Source organism: Bos indicus, chromosome 7, assembly GCF_029378745.1.
Source record: "Bos indicus isolate NIAB-ARS_2022 breed Sahiwal x Tharparkar chromosome 7, NIAB-ARS_B.indTharparkar_mat_pri_1.0, whole genome shotgun sequence".
Lineage (NCBI taxonomy): Eukaryota > Metazoa > Chordata > Mammalia > Artiodactyla > Bovidae > Bos > Bos indicus.
In genome coordinates, this window is record NC_091766.1 from 42,597,111 (window position 1) to 42,617,809 (window position 20,699).

The 20,699-nt window shown below is 39.0% G+C and overlaps 1 protein-coding gene across 1 annotated transcript; it reads left to right on the top strand.

Annotated features, from left to right (window-relative positions):
- Nucleotides 1-9,540: 9,540 nt before the first annotated feature.
- On the top strand, nt 9,541-20,429 carry LOC139184136 (olfactory receptor 2T1-like). Its single transcript, XM_070793403.1, has one exon. The coding sequence runs from the start codon at nt 10,296-10,298 to the stop codon at nt 11,232-11,234; it is 939 nt and encodes a 312-aa protein (XP_070649504.1). The 5' UTR covers nt 9,541-10,295; the 3' UTR covers nt 11,235-20,429.
- The last annotated feature ends 270 nt before the right edge of the window (nt 20,430-20,699 follow it).

The window sequence follows — 20,699 nt, forward strand, 5'->3', positions numbered from 1 at the left end:
AACAATGAAAAACAGAAAGAGAAATTAAGGAATCAATTCCATTTACCATTGCATCAAAAAGAATACAATACATAGGAATAAACAAAACTAAGGAGACAAAAGAGCTGTATACAGAAAACTATGACACTGATGAAAGAAAACATAAACAGATGGAGAGATAATCTGTGTTCCTGGGTTGGAAGAAACAATACTGTGAAAGTGACTGTCCTACTAAATGCAATCTACAGAGTCAATGTGATCCCTATCAAATTATCAATTGCATTTTTCACAGAGCTAGAACAAAAAAAAAACCTCACAATTTGTATGGAAACACAAAAAAATCACAAATAGCCAAAGGAATCTTGAGAAAGAAGAATGGAGTTGAAGGAATCAACCTTCCTGACTTCAGAGTATTCTAAAGAGCTACAGTCATTGAGACAGTGTGGTACAGGCACAAAAACAGAATACAAACCAAAGGAACAAGATAGAAAGCCCAGAGATAAACCCACACACCTGTAGGCATCTTATCTTTGACAGAGGAGGCAACATACAATGTGGCAAAGATAGTCTCTTCAATAAGTCACGCTGGGAAAACTGGACAGTTACATGTAAAAGAATGAAATTAGAACACTTCCTAAAACCATATGCAAAAATAAACTCAAAATGGATTAAATACCTAACTTTAAGATGAGAAACTATAAAACTTAGAGGAAAACATAGACAGAACACTCAGTGACATAAATCATAGCAACACCCTCTATGACCCATATCCTAGAATAAAGGAAATAAAAAACAAAAATAAACAAGTGAAACCTAATTAAACTTACAAACTTTGCACAGTAAAGGAAAGTATGAACAAGGTGAAATGACAACTCTCAGGATAGGAAAAAATAATAGCAAGTGGGAAAACTAACAGAGGATTAATTTCCAAAGTATACAAGCAGGTCATAAAACTCAAAATCAGAAAAACAAACAACCAAGTGAAAAAGTGGGGAAAAGACCTAAAGAGACATTTCCCCAAAAAAAGATATACAGATGGCTAATAAACGCATGAAAAGATACCATTCATTATTAGAGAAACGCAAATGAAAACCACAATGAGGTATCACCTCACACCAGTCAGAATGGCCATCATCAAAAAATCTACAAATGCTGGAGAGAGTGTGGAGAAAGGGAACCAAGCCTCTTGCACTGTTGGTAGGAATGTAAACAGATACACCACTCTGGAGGACAGTATGGAGATTCCTTACAAAACTAAGAATAAAACTACCATACGACTCAGCAGTCCCAGTACTAGGCATATATGCTGAGGAACCCATAATCTGAAAAGGCACCTGTACCCCAGTGTTCATTGCAGTGGTGTTTACAATAGCCAGGTCTTGAAAGCAACCTAGATGTACATCAACAGATGAATGGATAAAAACGTTGTGGTGCATATATACAATGGGATATTCTCAGCCATAAGAAAAGAATGAATTTGAGTCCGTTGTAGTGAGGTGGATGAACCTAGAGCCTGTTGTAAAGAGTGAAGTAAGTCAGAAAGAGAAAAACAAATACCATATGTTAATGAACATATGAAATCTAGACAAATGGTAATGATCACCCTATTTTCAGGGCACAGATATAGAGATTGGATTTGTGGACACAGCAGGGGAAGGTGAGTGTAGGATGAATTGAGGGAGTAGCTTATAAACATATACATTACTATACGTAAACTTAAAAGCTTCTGCACAACAAAGGAAACTATAAGCAAGGTGAAAAAACAGCCTTCAGAATGGGAAAAAATAATAGCAAATGAAGCAACAGACAAACAACTAATCTCAAAAATATACAAGCAACTCCTACAGCTCAATTCCAGAAAAATAAATGACCCAGTCAAAAAATGGGCCAAAGAACTAAATAGACATTTCTCCAAAGAAGACATACAGATGGCTAACAAACACATGAAAAGATGCTCAACATCACTCATTATCAGAGAAATGCAAATCAAAACCACTATGAGGTACCATTTCACACCAGTCAGAATGGCTGCAATCCATAAGTCTACAAGCAATAAATGCTGGAGAGGGTGTGGAGAAACGGGAACCCTCTTACACTGTTGGTGGGAATGCAAACTAGTACAGCCACTATGGAGAACAGTGTGGAGATTCCTTAAAAAACTGAAAATAGAACTGCCTTATGATCCAGCAATCCCACTGCTGGGCATACACACTGAGGAAACCAGAATTGAAAGAGACACGTGTACCCCAATGTTCATCGCAGCCCTGTTTATAATAGCCAGGTCATGGAAGCAACCTAGATGTCCATCAGCAGACGAATGGATAAGAAAGCTGTGGTGCATATACACAATGGAGTATTACTCAGCCATTAAAAAGAATACATTTGAATCAGTTCTAATGAGGTGGATGAAACTGGAGCCTATTATACAGAGTGAAGTAAGCCAGAAAGAAAAACACCAATACAGTATACTAACGTATATATAAGGAATTTAGAAAGATGGTAACAATAACCCTGTATACGAGACAGCAAAAGAGACACTGATGTATAGAACAGTCTTTTGGACTCTGTGGGAGAGGGAGAGGGTGGGATGATTTTGGAGAATGGCATTGAAATATGTATAATATCATATATGAAACGAGTCGCCAGTCCAGGTTCGATGCACGATACTGGATGCTTGGGGCTAGTGCACTGGGATGACCCAGAGGGATGGTATGGGGAGGGAGGAGGGTTCAGGATGGGGAACACATGTATACCTGTGGCAGATTCATTTTGATATATGGCAAAACCAATACAATATTGTAAAGTTAAATAAAATTAAATTAAAAAGAAAAAAAAAGTAGAAGTTAGTTGAAGTTGCCGTGTAATACAGGGAGCTCAACTCAGTACTCTGTGACAACCTAGATGGGTGAGATGGGATTGGGGGTGGCAGGGAGTTTCAAGAGGGAGGAGACATATGTATTCTTTTAACTGATTCATGTTGTTGTACAGCAAAAACCAGTACAACATTGTAAAGCAATTACCACCCAACTAAAAATAAATTTTAAAAAATAAAGGAAAACGCCATTAGTTTAATTTGAATCAGTTGTGAATGATGCTTGACAGTCTATCCAAATGCAGCTTTTAATAGTCTTTTGATAAATATGACACAGTATTCCTGAAGATATAATTTGAATCATCAAACTCCTAGAGTATCATTTCTTGTGAACAACTTCTTAGTAAGAACTTATTAACATATACTTGTATATTTTCATCATACTTTTACTTTCATGAGAAAAAAATCAAGTGTTTACATAGCTAATTTCACGAAGCATTAAGGGAATTCATAGGCCTTCTACTCATCAGCAAGAAACAAAACCCTAGGGAAACTTCAAGATGACAACAGGCTCAGGGCCCCAAAGGAGGTGATATTATATACATATTCCAGGGCCCAGTGGGGAAAAAGTGGCTGTTTAACTGTGTGTATACCTTAGAGAAGTTCTGGAAGCTCAGGGAAGTGGAAGATCCTAATAATTAAAGTGAAAGGACAGAAATCCCACAGGGGATCTGAAACAAGGCCCTAAGCACTATTAAGTCACCAGAATGAAAGAGGTTTGCTTCCTTTTATGAAATACTTCACTTTAATACTTTGAGGGAGGTTTCACTCCCTCAAACCCAGCTCATATTTAATCCTTAGTTTATTTTGGCGTCAAAACCTATCCTCAGGGCTAAGCCTGTGACCCGATGAAAGTGAAGATGTGTTGATTTCTGTCAATATCACATTTCATTTCTTAAAAACACAAGGTGTCTCCTTGTGAGAACAGTCACCACCCACTGAACAGAAGTCTGAAAACCAACATTTACAAGAAAAAGATCGGATGGATGGACTTGAATAAGTCTAAGAAGTTATCAACTTGCTAAAACAATATTCTGAGGTTTGTCATTTTCTTGGCATTTTCTAGTCATTATACAAGCATTTTCTGAAGCATAAAATTACAATTAATAGACACGATTGAGTCAGGGCTTGGGAATAGATGTAGAAATATATGAATGACTACGACAATATAAGTTTACCTGTACTTTATTTTCAGCCCTTCCTCCAAGAAAAAACAAATCCTTGCCACTTTTTGCCACTACTAGGGCACTTTCCAGGGCTTCCTCAGTGGCTCAGATGGTAAAGAATCTGCCTGCAATGCAGGGGACAGGGTTTGATCCCTGGGTCAGGAAAATCCCCTGGAGAAGGGAATGACTACCCACTCCAGTATTCTTTCCTGGATAATCCCATGAACAGAGAAGCCTGGTGGGCTACAGTCCATGGGTTCACAAAGAGTCAGACATGACTGAGTGACTAAGCAGCCGAGAATTTTCATAATTAAAGCTCTAAAAGGATATGGAGACCATTTAGCTTGTCTCTTTCCGTGCTATATTTTACAGCACAACAACAAATGGTTCATGTGAGTAACTACGCCAGCACAAATAAACCTTTGGCCAAACTCCTGGTGTTCTCATTAGGTGTTCAATGCTACGGGAATAGAGATGAAGTATGGAATTGTGACATGACAGACTAAGGACTCAGGATATGGCATATACCTGTGAAAACTTGGGCCAACTTCTGAATCTTTCAACATCAGTTTTCTTGTCTGAAAAATAGAGATGATACTATTTTCTTCATAGAGTTATGATTTATTCATTCTTCATTTATTAGCACCTTCTATGTTCTACAAATAATACTAAATGTGGAGGTTATCAAGATAAATGAGGCAGGATCACAGCAGTCAAAAAACTCATGGTGGAGATATATAGATAGAAACTAAAACTGAAAAAAAAAATTGAGAATAATAAGAAATTATGAAGGACTGCTTGAAAGATGTTAATTTCTCTATAAATATCATGTAACTAATGATTTCTTACATTGTCAGGCACAATCACTCCTTCCTTCAGCCTTCCGTCAAGGCCCCTTATCAATATTTTTACAGCCTCTCTAATGTTTTTTCTGTCTTGCTTCAGTGCTGTGTCCATTCACACCATCCTCTTTCTGCTCTCCCAGCATCACTGTTGATATCTGTGCTGTTTCTAACCAATCTAGGTAGATTGGTTAGAAATGTAGCACATTCCACTTTTCCAGCACCTAAATTCCCCACCCTCTCTTTTTTTCAGCACTCAGGTGCCCCTACTTATTGTGGACTCTTGTGGAAAACTTTTAGGAGAAGGAAAACATCCTTGAGCTCTATGGCATTTGAGAGGAAGAAGACCCTGGCTGTAGAGCTGCTCAGGGTCCTGGTTTGAAACCTGACTCTGCTCCTTGATAGCTGGATGGGAAATTATAGAACCTTTCTGTGCCCCTGTTTCACTTCAGCAAAAAAGGAGATAGTACTAATAATATGAACCTCTTTTTTAAATGAATATTTGTGGCATCTTTAATTAGTACTAAGGAGATCAGTCCTGGGTGTTCTTTGGAAGGAATGATGCTAAAGCTCAAACTCCAGTACTTTGGCCACCTCATGCGAAGAGTTGACTCATTGGAAAAGACTCTGATGCTCGGAGGCAGGAGCAGGAGGAAAAGGGGATGACAGAGGATGAGATGGCTGGATGGCATCACTGACTCGATGGACGTGAGTTTGAGTGAACTCCGGGAGATGGTAATGGACAGGGAGGCCTGGCGTGCTGCGATTCATGGGGTCGCAGAGTCGGACACGACTGAACGACTGAACTGAACTGGACTGAACTGAAGCAACTGAGTATTCACGCACGCACGCACGCACTTAATGCCCGGTAAGCAAGTTCTCGCCATTTGTTTTCTTGTCTGTTGTTGCAGAGATCACCTTATTTGATGAAAGGTTGACAAGCCCTGGAAACGTCCTAAGCTCCGTCCCCTTCTCTGCTCCCATTGGGTCTCCTGGAACACAGGCTCCAGGGTCTCTTTCTATATGATGGAATAGTGAGAAGCAGCAGCTCTCTTCATCAGCCCCACCCCCTACTCTGCTTTTTCTCTAGTGGAGAGAAACTTAGTTCCTGATGAGGTTCAGGGGAGAGTTCTAAACATGTTTTCCTCCAAAAACAACCAGGTGATAACTATCATAGGATTCTACAGAGCAGACACATAAGCCACTGATATTAGAGGTAGAAGTTTTTGGTTTAATGCCTGAAGCTGTTGCTAACAGATTTAGAGTGACAGGGGAAGCAGCAATGTGGTGGGTGTGGCAGTAAAAGCAGAGAGAGCTATAGCTAAGAGCCCAGTTATTTCTCTCCTTTTCTCCTTTATTTCTCCCTCTTATCAACTGCCTTATTCACTTACTATTTCTATGGTGTCCCACCCACCTTTATTCCTTATCCTATGGTATAAAATGACCAACAGGAATTAATCTCAATTAATAAGCAGTGGTCCAAGAGCAGGAGACTTCTTTGCTTTTATATTTGTTGGTGATAAATGTCCACTGGTTTCAGTAACACATTCTAGTTCTAAAAAGGTCCATAGACTGCACATTATATCTCCTACTTTTGGAGATAGGATCTGACTGCATTCCAGTATTTAGTCATGTTCTAGTGCTAAGCTTGAAACCAGGTTGCCAGTTGGAATTAAGCTGATGCATAATACCCAGGTCTCCCGCATTATAGACAGACGCTTTACTGTCTGAGCCACTAGTGAAGTCCGATGCATAATAACTCTCACCCAATTTGGAGATTTGAGTGCATGTGTTTATCTAGCTGTCTCTACCTCTCTTCATAGAAAATTCAGATTTCTTTGTAAACATGGTATAATTAAGTCATGTTGTGTTCAGTCTCTCAGTCATGTCCAACTTTTTGCAACCTCATGGACAGAGAAGCCCACCAGGCTTCTCTGGTCTATGGAATTTTTCAGGCAAGAATACTAGAGTAGGTTGCCATTTTCCTCCTCCAAGGAATCTTTCCAACCCAGGGATTGAATCTGCATCTCTTGTGTCTCCTGCATTGGCAGGCAGATTCTTTTAACACTAGTGCCACCTGGGAAGCCCTAATTAGGTCATGAAGAGTAGTCAAATTCCATCAGTTAGAGCTCTGATTCTATACCAATTTTTTTGTGATTGAGAAAATTTCTTGGTTTTTCTAAAACTAATTTACTGTCATACATAATAGAAGAAGCACATTTCTCACAAACTGTATTTTGATTATGACAAAGAGCCATAAGGAAAGTTTGTTAAAATAAAAAGTTAATTAACAAGTACATTAATTCACATGAATGATTACTCACAAGTGATTAGAAGGACCCAGGGCTTAGAGGCCTCAAAAGTGACCCACAAGCAGAATTTTTGTAATAATATATATGGTATGTGCTGATAATATCATAAAAGAATAAAACTTGGGCACCGTTTTATTTTATATTTTAGCCACATCTCGTGGCATGTGGGATCTTAGTTCCCTGAGCAGGAATCAAACCCATGTCCCCAGCAGTGGAAATGGGGATACTTAACTATTGGATTGCTAGAGAAGTTCATGGGCATCATTTCAGTTAACACATTTCCTCTTCTTCTTTTTCCTTTACATTCTCTAACGTCTTATTCCTCCCCATCCTCTTATTTTACTTCTTTTATCTCCATTCCACTTCTTTCTCTTTCTCCTCCCAATCTTTATTCAACTCCCTTTTTCATGAGCTATTTTAACTCTAGGTTTCAATGATTTGTGACAGCAGCCAGACATACTGCTTGAGCACTGAGCTTGTCAAAGTAAAGAAATATTTCATTTTCATATGTTCACAAAAGTGAATAATAGCAAAGATATAATAATCTTGAAATATCTGCATTCCAATACTTTCTTATACACTTACCTATTTTATGATCCATGTTGTAAAATTGTACTGAGGGAACAATATGTGGGGATTATCAACTACAGGTATTAAAGTTACTACTCTATTCAGTTCAGTTCAGTTCAGTCACTCAGTCGTGTCCGACTCTTTGCGACCCCATGAATCGCAGCACACCAGGCCTCCCTGTCCATCACCAACTCCCAGAGTTCACTCAGACTCACGTCCATCGAGTCAGTGATGCCATCCAGCCATCTCATCCTCTGTCATCCCCTTCTCCTCCTGCCCACAATCCCTCCCAGCATCAGAGTCTTTTCCAATGAGTCAACTCTTCGCATGAGGTGGCCAAAGTACTGGGGTTTCAGCTTTAGCATCATTCCTTCCAAAGAAATCCCTAGGCTGATCTCCTTCAGAATGGACTGGTTGGATCTCCTTGCAGTCCAAGGGACTCTCAAGAGTCTTCTCTAACACCACAGTTCAAAAGCATCAATTCCTCGGCGCTCAGCCTTCTTCACAGTCCAACTCTCACATCCATACATAACCACAGGAAAAACCACAGCCTTGACTAGACGGACCTGTGTTGGCAAAGTAATGTCTCTGCTTTTGAAAATGCTATCTAGGTTGGTCATAACTTTCCTTCCAAGGAGTAAGCGTCTTTTAATTTCATGGCTGCAGTCACCATCTGCAGTGATTTTGGAGCCCAAAAAAATAAAGTCTGACACTGTTTCCACTATTTCCCCATCTATTTCCCATGAAGTGATGGGACCGGATAACAAGTGTTGAAATTCAAAGGGAATCAAATATTTTAAAAAGAAGGTAAAATCAGTTTTTGATCAGAATGGAATGGACAGAGTTTTGAGAAGAATTCAAAAAGGCACTGACATTGATCAGAATGTTAAATGATGGGAAGGATTTGATACAGCCTTTACTGGAGGGAGCCTGGTCTAAATAAAAGGAAAACTATCAGTACATAAGTAAATGCATGAAGATGGAAAGATACGATATTTCATAAGATTATAGTGTAAGTCATTATAAGGGAAAATTTTTGTTGCAATACAAAAAATTGGCCAGCTAAATTAGTAACAAACTTGTGGAGTATTTAAATGCAAATATAAGCAGCATTGAGCTTAATTCACTAATTCATGGAGAACATTTCAAATGTTGCCACGGAGAGTGACTCAATCACAGCTATGCTTTAAGGTGATTATGTTTGAAGAAGAAGGAGTCTGGACAATCACGAGAAGAAGGCTAAAGATTTAGAATTGAGTGAAATAATAAGTTTGGAAAAGAGGGGAATGTCTGAGAGATATGATAGTTAAATATGGTTAGATCAATTAACTAATTAAATATATAAGGAAAAATAATTAAATGTGGTCTCAATGTTATAAGCCTGAATGTTTGTGTTAGAGGAGAGGTGATGACTGAAATAATCAAGGCATAAAAGGTGGGAGTTGAGCTCAGTTTTGGCATGATAAATTGGAAGTGTTGGCAGGACATGTGATGAAAGTGTTTAAGAAATTGTTGGAAATACAGAAGTGAACTCCAAAGAGGATAGACAGGTAAATATATTGTTCTGAGAGCTTGAACTCATAGAATCAGGAAAAGCTTCACTCTGAGGTCATACAGTGTCCTGTGCTTAGGAGTGGCCCATGTGTGATTTAATGATCTGATGTTGCCATCTTGAAATTTTTCATAATTTTGAAAAAAGGGTACCACATTTTAATTTTGCCATGTGAAATATGTATTTGGTCCTGCATGGGGCTATGAAAGATTGACAAGGGAGATGATATAGACAGAGGAGAGGAGGAGCTACTTAAGACGCTTGAGGAAATGGTCCCATTGATAAGTCAAAAACTAAAAGGAGACCAAAATATGGAGTCTCATTGTCCCAGGAAATTCCAAATAATGAGTTTTTAATTCTTGGATGGATATGATAACTGTAGATATGAAATAATTTTTAAATAGTGGAGTAAAATGATCAGCATTTAGTGTTTATCAAACAATAAGTTAAAGACTGGTGAACCTCACCTTTTTTTTTTAACGGATTTCTGATTTATCATAAAAGGATGTGATAAAAGATATGGATGAACATTCAGATGAAAGAAATATGTAAGACATGGAGGTTCCATGCCTTGTCTGAGTGCTTCACTCTCCCCAACTCTCCATATGTTCACACCCATAAGTTCCTCATGTGCATGCTAAATCGCTTCAGTCATGTCCAACTCTTTGCAACCCTATGGACTCTAGCCCACCATGCTCCTCTGTCCATGGGATTCTCCAGGCAAGAATACTGGAGTGGTTTCCATTTCCTCCTCCAGGGGATCTTCCCAACCCAGGGATCGAACTCACATCTCTTACATCTCCTACATTGGCAGGCACCGCGTGGGAAGACTGTAACTTCCTCAAGACATTTTAAATATCATTTTGTTCAACTAAGACATAAAAAGAATGGATAGGGGAATAACTAGTCTAAAATAAAGGTTCTTAACTAGGCATAAGATTTACGAGATGTCCTATATTTTTTCTCCCACAGTGCATCAGCCATCACAGAGGAAGTTAAGATATGGCAAAAAGAAATAACATATCTACTACAGATTTCATCCTCTTGGGCCTCTTTCCTGAGTTTCAATATGCCAGCCTCCTGGTCTACCTCATTCTTCTGGTCTACCTCATTGCCCTCACAGGGAACTCCATACTCACCTTCCTGATCTGGCTGGATGTTCACCTCCACACTCCCATGTACTTCTTACTCAGCCAGCTCTCTCTCATTGACTTGTTCTACATCTCCAGCTCAGTTCCTAAGATGGTCATCAACCACTCTTTGGGGAAGCACAGCATCTCTTTCATTGGCTGTGGAATCCAAATGTTTTTCTGCCTGAGTCTAGGTGGTGCTGAGTGTCTCCTTCTGACCTTCATGTCGTATGACCGATTTGTGGCTATTTGTAATCCCCTGCAATACACAGTCATCATGAATTCTAAGGTCTGTTTGCTCATAGCAGTAGCATCATGGACTGGGGGTGCTCTAAATTCACTCATTCAAACCATCTACACCATGCATTTTCCCATATGTGGTCTAAAGGAAATAAATCACTTCTTCTGTGAGATGCCAGCTGTCTTAAAGCTATCCTGTGAGGATACTTCAGATTATGAGATGGTGGTATTTGTGGTAAGTATCATATTTATCCTCATCCCTTTCAACCTCATAATTGCCTCCTACATTCAAATCTTCCTCACTGTTCTCAAAATGAAATCTCCTGAGGGGAGGAACAAAGCTCTGGCCACGTGCTCTTCTCACCTGACTGTGGTGAGTCTCTACCTGGGGCCAGGCATAGTGGTGTACATGACACCTGGCTCCTCCCACACCCCAGCATTGGATCAAGGTCTTTCTGTGTTCTACACTATTCTTACTCCCATGCTGAACCCCATTATATACAGCCTGAGGAACAAGGAGGTGGTGGGGGCCCTGAGAAAGGTCCTGAGGAAGAAGCTGGTATCAAAGTAATTTAAGAAATATCATTACTGTAAATCTAGTTTCAATATGGAAGTCCTGGCTTGCTTTTTCTTCCTCTACACAGAATTCCTATTTAGGAACATATATTATTTTAGAAATATTGACTATCCAGTTACTTTATTATGTTTGAAACAAAATAATTAAGTTCAGTTATGAGTTGCTTTCATAGAAATATTTGGAGAAAAAGGCTTTAATAGCACATAGATGGAAGCATATATACACAGTTTCCTAATTCATCCACAAAAGTGGATGAGGATTCCCATCATTTTTTTTTTATCATCACAGAGATAGAGAAAGCTGGGACTACTTATTCTAACATTTGACCAAGTATCAGCCTGGTCTGAGAGTAGAACAAAGAAAGAGATAGGGTCATTAATTTTCTCCAAGAAGAACTGTTTTCTCCAGGTTAATAATATTTCTTTTGATTGAGTGAAAACCAAATTTATTTCTTTGACAACTATTAAGGAACAATTATCTATTGACTGTATTTCATATCTTTTAATTTAATGAAATCGCATTCTGACCTCATAGTTACAGTAGGAGTTTTCAGAGATTTGTTACTTTACAGTTTCTTAGTTCTCTAACCTCATCTCCCATTATTCATTTCTCTCAGATAAACAAAACCAACATATCTTTGAGAAAGAAATTTCAAGGACAGATGGATGTCCAATCCCTCCCCACTTCCTATGAGAAAAAGTTGGATGGTGAAAGTAGGGGAGCGATAAAGGAGAGATGAAGACAGTACAGTGTTTTGTTAGTAGATTGTATCTCATTACCCTATCAGAACCTCATGGAGGTCAGCAATATTATAGCCAAACAAAGGAACTGCGTCTTGATACGCAGGGAAACGATTCCCATGATCCCTTCACGATCTCAGAGAGACAGAACATTAGTAAAAGTAATAGTAGCTGATATAACAGATATCCCTCCCTAAATCTTAGCTCACTAACACAATAGAAGTTTATGTTTTGTTCATAAAAGGTCTAATCTTTAGAGAGGTAGAATCTGTGGTTCTGTTCCTTACAATCAGTGATCCAGACTGACATAGGTTCTGACATCATTAGCATGTGATTTCTAAGATTGAATGGGCTTTGGTGTATATCCAGCAAAAAGAAGTGCAGAAATGTCTGAGATGGTCTTACAGGCTAGTCAGGGAAGTGGCAAACATGACATCTACCCATATTGAATTTGTCAGAGTCTTACACCATGGGCTTTCCTGGCAGCTCAGTGGTATAGAATATGCCTGCCAATGTAGGAAATGTAGGTTTGATCCCTGGGTAGAGAACATACCCTGGAGAAAGAAATGGCAAACCACTCCAATATTCTTGCCTGGGAATTCCCGAGGAACTTGGTGAGCTACCATCCATGGGGTTGCAAAAGTGTCAGACACAGCTTAGTGACAACAACAGCAAGTCCTATGCCACATCTTACTGAATGGTGGCTGGAAAATATCTTCTAGCTGTGTCACCAGAGGAAAAGAAAATGGGTTTGGTGAATACTTAGCCAAATAATTGTGTATTGTGCCCTGGTTGTTGCTGTTCAATCACTCAGTCATGTCAGACTCTTTGTGACCCCAGTGACTGCAGCACCCTAGGCTTCCCTATCCTTTACCATCTCCTAGAGCTCGATTAAACTCATGTCCATTGAGTTGGTGATGCCATCCAACCATCTTGTCCTCTGTCATTCCCTTCTCCCCCTGCTTTCAATCTTGCCCAGCATCAGGGTCTTTTCTAATGAGTCGGCTCTTCCCATGAGGTGGCCAAAGTATTGGAGGTTCAGCTTCAGCATCAGTCCTTCCAATGGATATTCAGGATTGAATTCCTTTAGAATTAACTGGTTTGATCTCCTTGCAGTCCCAGGGATTCTCAAGAGTCTTCTGCAACACCACAGTTCAAAAGCAATCCTTCAGCGCTCAGCCTTCTTTATGGTCAAACTCTCACATCCATACATGACTACTGGGAAAACCATAGCTCTAACTAAATGGACCTTCGGTCAGCAAAGTAATGTCTTTGCTTTTCAATATGTTGCCTAGGTTTGTCATAGTTTTTCTTCCAAGGAGCATGCATCTTTTAATTTCATGGCTGCAGTCACAATCCACAGTGAATTTGGAGCCCAAGAAAATAGAGTCTGTCACTGTTTCCATTGTTTCTCCATGTGTTTTCCATGAAGTGATGGGACCAGATGCCATGATCTTCATTTTTTGAATCTTCAATTGTAAGCCAGCTTTTTCACTCTCCTCTTTCACCTTCATCAAGAGGGTCTTTAGCTCCCCTTCACTTTCTGCCATAAGGGTGGTGTCAATTGCATATATGAGGTTATTGATATTTCTCCCAGCAATCTTGATTCCAGATTCTGCTTCATCCAGTCTAGCATTTCACATGATGTACTCTGCATATAAGTTAAATAAACAGAGTATCAGTATACATCCTTGACGTAATCCTTTCCCAATTTTGAACCAGTCCATTTTTCCATGTTTGGTCTTAACTGTTTCTTCTTAACCTGCATACAGGTTTCACTAGGCAGGTAAGGTGGTCTGGTATTCCCATCTGATTAGGAATTTTCCACAGTTTGTTGTGATCCACACAAAGGCTTTAGTGTCGTCAATGAAGCAGAAATAGATGTTCTTCTGAAATTCTCTTGCTTTTTCTATGATCCAAAACATGTTGGCATTTTGATCTCTGGCTCCTCTGCCTTTTTCAAATCCAGCTTGAATATCTGGAAGTTCTCGGTTCATGTACTATTGAAGCCTAGCTTAGAGAATTTTGAGTATTACTTTGCTAGCATGTGAAATGAGTGCAACTGTGTGATACTTTAAACATCCTTTGACATTACCCTTCTTTGGCATTGGAATTAAAACTGATATTTTCCAGTCCTGTGGCCACTGCTGAGCTTTCCAAATTTGCTGGCATATTGAGTGCAGTCCTTTCACAACATCATCTTTTAGTATCTGAAATATCTCAGCTGGAATTCCATCACCTCCACTAGCTTTGTTCATGGTGATGCTTCTAAGGCCCACTTGACTTGGCACTCCAAGATGTCTGGCTCTAGTTGAGTAATCACACCATTGTGGTTATCTGGATCATTAAGATCTTTTTTTGTATACTTCTATGTATTCTTTCCACCTCTTCTTAATGTCTTCTGCTTCTGTTAGTTTCATACCATTTCTGTTCTTTATTGTGCCCATCTTTGCATGAAATGTTCCTTTGGTATCTCTAATTTTCTTCAAGAGATCTCTAGTCTTTCCCAGTCTATTGTTTTTCTCTATTTCTTTGCACTGATCACTGAGGAAGGCTTTCTTATCTCTCCTTGCTATTCTTTGGAAGTCTGCATTCAAATGGGTATATCTTTCCTTTTCTCCTTTGCCTTTCACTTCTCTTCTTTTCTCAGCTATTTGTAAGGCCTCCTCGGACAATCATTTTGCCTTCTTGCATTTTCTTTTTCTTGGGGATCACTGCCTCCTGTACCTGTTATGAACCTCCATCCATAGTTCTACAGGCACTTTATCAGATCTAATCCCTTGAATCTATTTGTCACTTCCACTGTGTAATCGTAAGGGATTTGATAGGTCATACCTGACACATAGAGTCAATAACATAGTTACTGGCTTCAGCAAAGCAGTTGAATAATACACATGCTCTTCAGTATCAAAAGAAAGAAGCTACTAAAGGACATGCCCACAGAAACAAGGTAAAATGAGAGGGTAATTGCATAATATGCTAAAAATGTTTTTTAATTACAGCAAGCAACCAGATTGGGCCTCAAACAGTTCATTTCCTATGAAAAACTATATTTAAAACTGTTTTCTCACTGTTTTATACAACTCAATTTTTCTATCATATCATAAAATAACTTGAAAAGTTGTTGTGTGTGTATAGCATACCTGTGCATGTGTGCTAAGTCATCTCAGTCGTGTCCAATTCTTTGTGATCCCATGGACTGTAGCCTTCCAGGCTCCTCTGTCCATGGGATTCTCCAGGCAGGAATATCAGAGTGGGTTGCCACGTCCTTTTCCAGGGGATCTTTCTCACCCAGGAATCAAGCCAGCATCTCTTATATCTCTTGGGTTGGTAGGAGGGCTCTTTACCACTAGCACCACCTGGAAAGCCCAGTATCCTTATAGTACTTTGTAGTATTCATGATGTATTTATCACCTGAGAAAACTGAAAAATTATTCTAATTAAATCCCAAATAACATCTACCATATGGTTCTCCAGAACAGTGACTCTTTAACACATCTGGACCATGTTGAGTACCCTGCTTAAGTAATGAAAATGAGAACTAAGATGCATTTCTTTCCTGAGTTCTCCTTACTCTCAAGGATTTACCAATCATATTTATCAAATTGAATACAACATATTGTGAAAATATTATGTGCCATAAACTATGCTAATGTTTGTGACCAAAGTCCCATAAAATGCATATGAATTAAAATCTGTCTATTTTTAATGTTGGGATGGGCACATCAAAAAGACTACAAACAATACATGCTGAAGAGTATGTGAAGAAAAGGGAACCCTCTTACAGTGTTGTTGGTTGAAATGAAAACTGATGCATCCACTATATAAAACAGTATGCAGTTTCTTTTTTAAAATGGAGTTACTATATGATCCAAGATTCTCATTCCTGCACCTATATCCAAAAAATGAGAAATGTAATTTGAAAAGACATATGCATCCCAATGATCATATCAGCACTATTTATAATTGGCCAAGACATGGAAGCAACCTAAGTGTGCATCAACAAATGAATGGATAAAGAATATACACATACACAATGGAAAATGGAATATTACTTCTACAAAAGGAATGAAACATTGCCATTTGCAGCAATGTGAGTGGGCTTAGACATTATCATACTAAGTAAATCAGACAGAGAAAGAAAAACATTATATGATATTATTAATATGTGTAAAAATAGTACAAGTGAACTTACTTACAAAACAAAACAGACTCATAGACATACAAAACAAACCTAGAGTCATCAAAGGGAAACGGGCACAGGGATAAATCAGAAGTAAGGGATTAACAGATGTATACTACCATACATTAAATAGATAAACAGCAAGGATTTGCTGTATAGCACAGGGAACTATATTTAATATCCTGTCATAACTTGTAAGGAAAAAACTCTGAAAAAAAATTACATATCTGAATCATTTTTCTGTACACCTGAAACTAATCAATCTTGTGAACCAACTATACCTGAGTAAAAAATAACGTTGGGATGAGCAGACTTCCAAGTTTAGTACATTTAGGGAGTGTCAAGGAAGATTCCTCTGAGGAAGTTTACTTTTTAAATTGAAGTATTGTTGATTTATGATAAAGTTTGCTGAAGTTAAAACATGAAAATAGGGAGTAACCAAGTTGAGGAAAAGAGAAAATGTATTTCAGGATAAAGAACAGAAAGCAGGGGATTCTAGAATTTGTGAAGTACTTAGGGTATTGATGTCTCCAAGCCTTCATGATCGTAACTAGCAGGAAAGCAAAGAGTGGTGGGAAATAAGTTTGAAGAATTTCTTGTCTTGAGTTCTCCTGAAAACAGAACCTGATACAGGGACTTGGGAGATGATCTCAGGAAGCAAGAGTGATACAGTAGGGAGAGTGACATAGAGAAGGTGGAAAAATATCAAGTTTTTATTGGGTTTTTTTGTTTGGTTGGTTGGTTCATTTTCTGGCCACACTATGCAGCATGCAGGATCTTAGTTCCTCTACCAGGAATGGAACCTCTGCCCCCTGTGTTTGGAGTGCAGAGTCTTAACCCCTGAACTGCCAGGGAAGTATGTATTATAAGATTTTCATTTATAGGGTATTCAAGGATGTTACTGTGTGTAGCTGGAGTTCTATTTTGTTGGCCCTCCTAAGAAGCATACATAATGCCTTCCAGAATTACCCAACTGAAGGTCAGAAGAAAGAAAAATCCCTCACCAGTCTCAGTCTCCTTTGGTCAATGTCTATTCTCAGGAGGTACTTCCACAGTTGCATCCCGTGTTCAGGACCTATATTTTGACAGAATCCAAGCTTAAGGGAATGGGAAGCATAAATGTCACAAGTGACAGAGTAAAGGGAGGAAGAAGCAATCATTGCTTTACCCTTGCACTGATACATTCCCGGTATTGTGCAACAACACCATGCAATAACCCTTGATTCAGTACATATGCCACATCCTGAGGGACAACACCCCATCTCACTGACCTTTAGCTAGAATCTTCAATGAAACTCTAAAAGGTATTCTGTTGTTCTATCAGGTTAACAGTTTCCACATTAATTCTCACATGGTAGGATGAGAGAATCATGAGGTCATACATGCATTGCCACAGGCCCATCCCTGTAAAATAGGCATCTTTGCCTGAGGCAATATTGATGTAAGATTCAGTATTTCTCAATAAGGAACTGTGCAAACTCTTGAAGAAGTACTGGAAGAGGTAGTGCAGAAAATAAAAATCAAATTCACCACCACAGATGCCAATTCCATGAAGAAGCTTCCTTGTCTTGTCTGGGGTACTATGGTCCAATGTGGCAATCATAGTGTTCATTCAGCATTGGTTTCTAGATAATCCCCAATTGATTGATTTTGGTTCAAGGGTACCCATGGTATTGGACCCATGCACAGCCTGCTTCATTGCATTCATTGTCATTCCATTCATGGTCCTATTATATATAAGCACCAGGTTGGCCACTGATAAAAACTATATGACCTTTACTGGATAAGTCATTCTGTCCACCTCTTTCTTTAGTGGCCATTCAATGATGTGTGCTCTAAGAAGGCACTGATATGAAGTAGAAAGTTCTGCTCAGTTTATTCCTATCTTACAGATTCATTCATACTTCATGCTCCTTCCATAGACTTCTTTGTTTCTGATTTTTCAAATTATGCTTCCCCAGGCCACATACAACTAGCCAAGCCATTAACCATGGCTTAAGTTATGTATGTCCTTATCTCAGTCTATATCTCTCTACATACAGAGTAAATAATTAAACCTCTGCCCTGAGGGAAGATTTTCACACACAACTGTCCTTTAGGGTCTCCTAAGAATGGGGTCATAAGGTAAAAGAAATCCCTTATTTTGGCTTAAACCAATGTACTAAACTAATGCATCAGTGAATTAGGTTCACATTTTTGCTTTTTCCATTCTTTGATCTTAGGAAGAGGCATTGGTTTAACAAAAGTAGATGTCTTTGAAGACTGATTGGGCTACCATTCATGGTACCATTCGTGGATCATTACTTATGATCTCTGAATCTGCTTAATTCAATTTCTCAATACATCATTTTCATTATATGTTGGATTGCTGTGCCTGGTTAAACTCACAATTTGATCCATTTAAAATAGTGGCTCATGGTAGGCTACTCCTGCTGCACAGTCACTTGTCATATACAGGCGTTCAGTTTCTGACATCAGGTTGTGTGTCCAATGATAAGCCACGCTCTGCTGTAGAAGACATGGACAACTTTAAAATCCTAGGATTCTGAATTGTAACTCTTCTATAGCTCCTGTTTAAGAGTCCACACACCATTTTAAACACTACTGTGGAAATAACTGAAGATATTACAAATGAGAGAATATCAAGGATATTTAATTTGAGCTTTTACAGTAAGGAGGGTTTCTCTGGTGGCTCAGAAGGTAAAGAATCTGCATGCAATGCAGGAGGTCCAGGTACAATCCCTGGGTTAGGAAGATCCCCTGGAGAAGGGAATGGCTACCCATTCTAGTATTCTTGTTTGTTTGTTTGTTTGTTTTTACTTTTTATTTTATTCTCCTATAATTTTGTTGTTGTTGTTGTTGTTGTTTCTAGTATTCTTGCCTGAAGAATTCCAAAGACAGAGGAGCCTCGTGAACTGCAGTCTATGGGGTCACAAAGAGCTGGACACAACTGAGTGACTAATGCTTTACAGTTAAGGGAATCAGCTACCATCACTTCAGTTTGGTAAAGAATCAAAGTCAAGTAGAGGAGTGGGAAAACTTCATTGTGGGAAAAAGGAAGGTGTCATGTATGCCCTATTGGAGATTTTTGACTTGTGGAAGCTGTCGGCAGGCTAACTAAAAACAGAGTGTCCTGTGTTATTGATTAGGAGAGGATATTTGGCTTCTTTCAATTGGTCAGAAGTTGGAAATGAGCATAAAAACTAAGTCTGATAATAATTAATCAAGTCTTAACTGGTACAGGTCAGTTGCTATTGGGTTATCATCTGATCTCTTGAATTGGTTACTAGAGAGTATAGGCTGGCTTCCTGGGCTGATTGCTGAAAGTTGTGGGTAGAAGTTCTGTTTTGATACAGAGTCTGGCTGTTATCCATTTGTTATTCATTTGTACGCTTACCTCACACTTCTAGCAATATTTGATATGGAGAGTTTTAACACTGCAAGACTGTGAATATTTACTACTTGTACTTCCCACATAATAACTGAATGCTTTTTATTCTCTTTATTGAAAAGTGAAGTGAAGGTGTTAGTTGCTCAGTCATATCTGACTCTCTGTGACCCCAAGGAATGTAGCCCACCAGGCTCCTTTGTCCATGGAATCCTCCAGGCAAGAATACTGGAGTGGGTATCCATTCCCTTCTCCAAGGGATCTTCCTTACCCAGGGATCAAACCTGGGTCTCCTGAATTGCAGGCAGATTCTTTACTGTCTGAGCCACAAGGGAAGCCCCCTTCTCTTTATTGGTGGGAAATTAAAACGACATTTTTGCAAGATTAACAACCAAATACCAGTACTAGAGATTGTGATTATTTTATTCATCAAAGATATCACATTTGGAATGAAACCATTCTAGGGAATATCACCAACCTGCTAATCCCTTCATCCTTAAAATGGAGAATAAAATTAAATATAATTTCATATTTCATATTCACTAACAATTAGTGATGGAGAAGGCAATGCACCCCACTCCAGTACTCCTGCCTGGAAAATCCCATGGACAGAGGAGCCTGGTAGGCTGCAGTCCGTGGGGTCGCTGAGGGTCGGACAAGACTGAGCAACTTCGCTTTCACTTTTCACTTTCATGCATTGGAGAAGGAAATGGCAACCCACTCCAGTGTTCTTGCCTGGAGAATCCCAGGGACGGGAGAGCCTGGTGGGCTGCCATCTATGGGGTCACACAGAGTTGGACACAACTGAAGTGACTTAGCAGTAGCAACAGCAACAATTAGTGAATATGTTTTCAATAAACTTATAAAGATAACAAAGACCAGAAGTTGGCAAACTTTTTCTTTGAAGATTCAGATATTTAATATTTTAGTCTTTGTGGTCTATAGGGTCTCTGCCACAACTAATCAACTCTGAAAATATAGAAGCAGCTGTAGCTAATATGAAAATTAATAAGAATGAATAAACCTTCCTGATGGACACTGAAATTTGAATTTCATACAATTTTCTGAGCCCATGGGCCATACAAATATATGCAGCAGGACACATTTGGTGGTAGGTTGCTGACTCTAAATAAAGATGATATAAAGGT

What these genes read in the sequence shown, in the direction of transcription:
- LOC139184136 (XM_070793403.1), top strand. Translation starts at nt 10,296, where the DNA reads ATGGCAAAAAGAAATAACATATCTACTACAGATTTCATCCTCTTGGGC.